This window comes from Cibotium barometz, chromosome 34 (genome assembly GCF_041138505.1).
Source record: "Cibotium barometz isolate CiBa-2024 chromosome 34, ASM4113850v1, whole genome shotgun sequence".
Lineage (NCBI taxonomy): Eukaryota > Viridiplantae > Streptophyta > Polypodiopsida > Cyatheales > Cibotiaceae > Cibotium > Cibotium barometz.
The window spans coordinates 29,243,838-29,247,895 of NC_141079.1; the positions used below are offsets into that span (position 1 = coordinate 29,243,838).

General features: G+C 42.3%; 1 protein-coding gene across 2 annotated transcripts; it reads right to left on the minus strand.

The window, feature by feature from the left end:
- Positions 1 to 1,222: 1,222 nt before the first annotated feature.
- On the minus strand, positions 1,223 to 3,564 carry LOC147618867 (serine acetyltransferase 5-like). Of its 2 annotated transcripts, XR_015261989.1 has the most exons (3): positions 3,424 to 3,564; positions 1,723 to 2,991; positions 1,223 to 1,637 (listed from the first exon to the last, which is right to left on the minus strand). XR_015261989.1 is itself a non-coding variant. In XM_086773957.1 (2 exons), exons 1-2 carry the CDS (start codon positions 3,470 to 3,472, stop codon positions 2,078 to 2,080), a joined length of 963 nt encoding a protein of 320 aa, XP_086630083.1. In that variant the 5' UTR covers positions 3,473 to 3,564; the 3' UTR covers positions 1,223 to 2,077. The 2 variants fall into 2 exon arrangements, 1 of the variants encoding a protein (XP_086630083.1); XM_086773957.1 differs by having other exon boundaries at positions 1,223 to 2,991.
- Between the last annotated feature and the right edge of the window lie 494 nt (positions 3,565 to 4,058).

The following is a 4,058-nucleotide window of genomic DNA, read 5'->3' on the forward strand; positions in this document are numbered from 1 at the left end:
TTGTGCTTTGCACATCTTTTGAGACTCCAAATTCAAATTGTACTACCCAAACCTCCTCCTTCCCTTCTCGAACCTCCAAATTCTTGCCACATGGTAGCTTTGTGAAACTCTTCCTTAAGATAATATAGAGATGTGGTTTGGTAATCACAAGATGAGTGATGCAATCCCATGTAATCATCTATGAATGACATACATCTAAGTCATGCAATCCCGTGTAATCATCTCTAAATGACATACCTTGTTGGTGTAAATGCTTGAACAACTCCATTGCCATTGTCCACTCCTTCTTAAAGAGTGTTTAAGCTTGAACTACTCCATTAGACAAAGAGCTAGACATATACCAACTCTTCTATGGTGAAAGAAGTGGAAATGCCACTCTCGACTTGTGGGCAAAAGCCCCTTTTTGGAGAAATTGGGCAGGAGATTTAAAGAGTGTTTGAACGACTCCATCACACAGAGAGCTAGAAGATGCAAGATGCAAGATGCAAGAGCACACCAATTCTTTTATGGATGGAGTGGAAATGCCACTCTAGACTTGTGGGCAAAAGCCCCTTTTTACAGAAACTCCACCTCCACAACCATATATATATATATATATATATATATTGTAATCAACTCTATGTCATTAAACAACATTTGTATATCCTCCATGGGTTTTGTTTGTCTCATGTATTCAATTGTCATTAAACAAAATTTGTGTATGTTATGTAAGAGTCTCATTGGTTTTTTGCGACTATATACGAGCAATTGTAGTAATGGCTCCTGGTGAAAACTCTCCATGGTGGCAGCATGTAAGAAAGAATGCAACAATGGAACTAAATTGTTTGAATTTCCTTTTTGGGGACTTGAAAGGGGTAGAGGCATCACTCCATGTAGGAAATCCCAAGAAAAATCTTGAATAATTTGCTTCAACAAAGAAAGATTTTTGAGCTTCATCATTTGCTTTTCACATGAGCTAAACATTGAAGGCACACAGGCATGTATGTTAAGAGAACAAACGGCTCAAGGTGAGTTGAACATCGAATGTATACAGATCTCCTCAAACATATAAAAGTGAGTTATCAGTGTGTGCCTGGTTGAGCATGTTTCCCTACATCATTTTGACCATTATGCTATCTGATTCAATTCACCATAGATGTTGTTGCAAAGGTGTCATCAATGATCATTCCCATATAGTAACACATGCCAAAAACTGCGAATTTTCTTAGAGGAGATCAACACAGACAAGAAGCAGAAAACCACAACTTTTATTAGCCGAGATCAACACGGACAAGCAGCAGAAGAATTGGACCCTTTGTCCCTTCCCCATCTACAAATATGTACACAACCTTAGTATTTACACAGGCAGCATAGCCTGAGAAGATCAGCTGCTTTGCAGGCCAGGCTGCGAGGCAAAGCACGTGGTTTTCTGAGGATTTTTGAACTTTTGTCTTCTTCAACAACCACCATTCATGGCTGCAAAACGTCCGTCTCTAGCACCACATTCCACATCCTTGCCCCTATCTACAAGCCCATTGGCAATGAGGTGAGAGAGATAATAAAGTTCTACCTTAAAAACAAGCAGGCTTGCCTTTCGACAGGTACCCCGGCCGCCAATAATACTGTTAGGTAATGTCACTGTATTCTTTGACAAGCATCTGAAAATTTTACTAAAAACGTTCAATTCCAGCACCAAAAAGGTAAGTCTGGGCACAGGTAGTCACCATTAACACTCTTGCTTACCTTTGAAACACACAATGTTTGTTTGGTGTGCAAAATGAGAACACCATGTAGCTGCACTTTTGAAAGAGAATAAGCAAAGAAGAAAAATTCCCAGTCAAATCTCAAACATGAAATTTTTTACCCTCTAAACATCTGCAGAGATACTAGACACACCACCCATGCATGGGTGGCTTAAAAGTTTTATAATAATGATCCCACACAGAGAATCCCCTCCAAAGTATGATCTTTCTGATATGGGTACTGTAATTAAGACTACTTCAAGGTGGCTTATGAAGCTCCCCCAACCCCAGAAACTGTTAATACAATATTCTAATGCTAAATGCATTTATGAGACACTTCCTGCGCTATGCCATGTCTAGATCACATAGTCTGACCATTCCACCACATAGGAGACATGATCCATGGTCTCACTCGGAACCTCCTCAAGCTTGGATGGGTTGGTTTTGCTGCCCACCAGCCTTGCCGGGCACCCAACTGCTGTCGTCTTGGGTGGCACCTCCATGAGCACCACCGCCCCTGCACCTATCTTGGCCCCATCCCCCACCTTGATGTTGCCAATCACGCTCGCACCAGCGCCAATCAAAACCCCGTTGCCTATCTTGGGATGCCTGTCCCCCCCAACCTTTCCTGTCCCTCCCAGAGTTACCCCATGCAGGATGGCCACATTGTCCCCCACCACTGCTGTCTCCCCTATCACCACCCCTGTTGCATGGTCAAACAACACCCCTTTCCCTATCCTCGCAGCCGGATGTATGTCAACTGCAAAAACCTCCGAGATACGGCTCTGCAATGCGGAGGCCAACTGATGCCGCCCTTGACTCCACAGCTGATGACATACCCTGTAGGCCTCACATGCCTGAAACCCTTTGTAATTTAGCAAGCAATGGCAATATGAGATACAGGCCGGGTCCCTATCCTTCACCGCCTTGAGGTCAGCTCGTATGGCATCCCCGACGCCCTTACCATGCATGAGGGTATCATAAAAGAGGTTGTAAAGGATACCGGAGTCCAATGTGAGGCTAGCAAGTTTAGTGCCAAGCAGGAAGGCAAGGGCCTGCTCTAGTGATATGTGAGATAAGATGGCAGAGTGGAGGTGTGCTGCTAACAAGGGCTCATCTTTGGCATCCTGGGCTGCTTCTTGGCATATGGTAGCCCAAAATTCATCTCTCTGAACCTCATGATCCACACCATTAGCTCCTAAATCCTGCTTATGAGCCATGTCTGTAGAGCAGCTTGTACAATTATTGCCATTGGCCATTGTAATTTTACCTAGGAGAAAAAAAAAACCACTTGAATCCTGGAAAAAAGTCCTTTTCTTAAAAAAAAAACAGCCTAATTTGCAAATACGCCCATGTAAAAATTACCTCAAAAAAAGAAAAAAAAGAACAGCTTAGGGGAATAAAAAACCCCCCAAATAATCACTCATTTGGAGATTTTCCAAATTTTTTAAATTATGAAAATCCCAAAACTGCAATTATGCCCATCTAGGAAGAATTCGCGCATAAAAATGCCGCAAATAAATGAAAATCTAAGGACTTTTCGGCCGAATTTGACAGCCTATTTCGTCGATGGAAGTGAGAGCCAGGTCATTTCTAGAAAATAAATAAATAAAATGATAGGGATCCCCAGATTTTCAAAAGAAAGTTGAGCCCTAAAAATGCAGAGAAAAAAAGAAGAGAACGGCTGGGTGCAGAGATATACCTCCAACATGCTCAGAGGAAGGAGTGGGAGAGCTATGAAACGCATCCATGGACACACAGACAGAGCGAGAGAGAGAGAGAAAGAGGCGATGATCTCCACGAGCAGAAATGCCGTGACTTTATAGAATTGAATTGAAGTAAATATATATTGTGGTAGCTGCACATAGGCGGTTAATAATTTTCGGTCATGTATTTTTTTGGGATTATAATATATATATATATAGAAATTTGTGGCCCACTTTTCACATTTTACTTTAATTTTGGACTCCCATTAAGTGTTTCTCTTCGCGATATTATCTTAAGGAAGAGTTTCACAAAGCTTCCACTTGGCAAGAATTTGGAGGTTTGGGAAGGGGAGGAGGAGGTTTGGGTAGAATTTGATTTTGAAAGCCTCAAAAAACATGCGAAGCGCGGGTTCCCAACTAGTGTATTCAATGTCCAAGCATGGCCCTGGCGCCCTTGTCAACGAACATCTTTTTTTTTTAATTACGCAGCTAATTCCTAGTTGATGAGAGGACTCCTCTCAGGGCCTCACATACCCTTTTATTTTTTTCATTAGGATGAGTGGGTCTTGCCCCCACCCCTTTTTCTGGTCGCACACTGGAATTTTGCCTGGCTACGCATACACCCATTCTA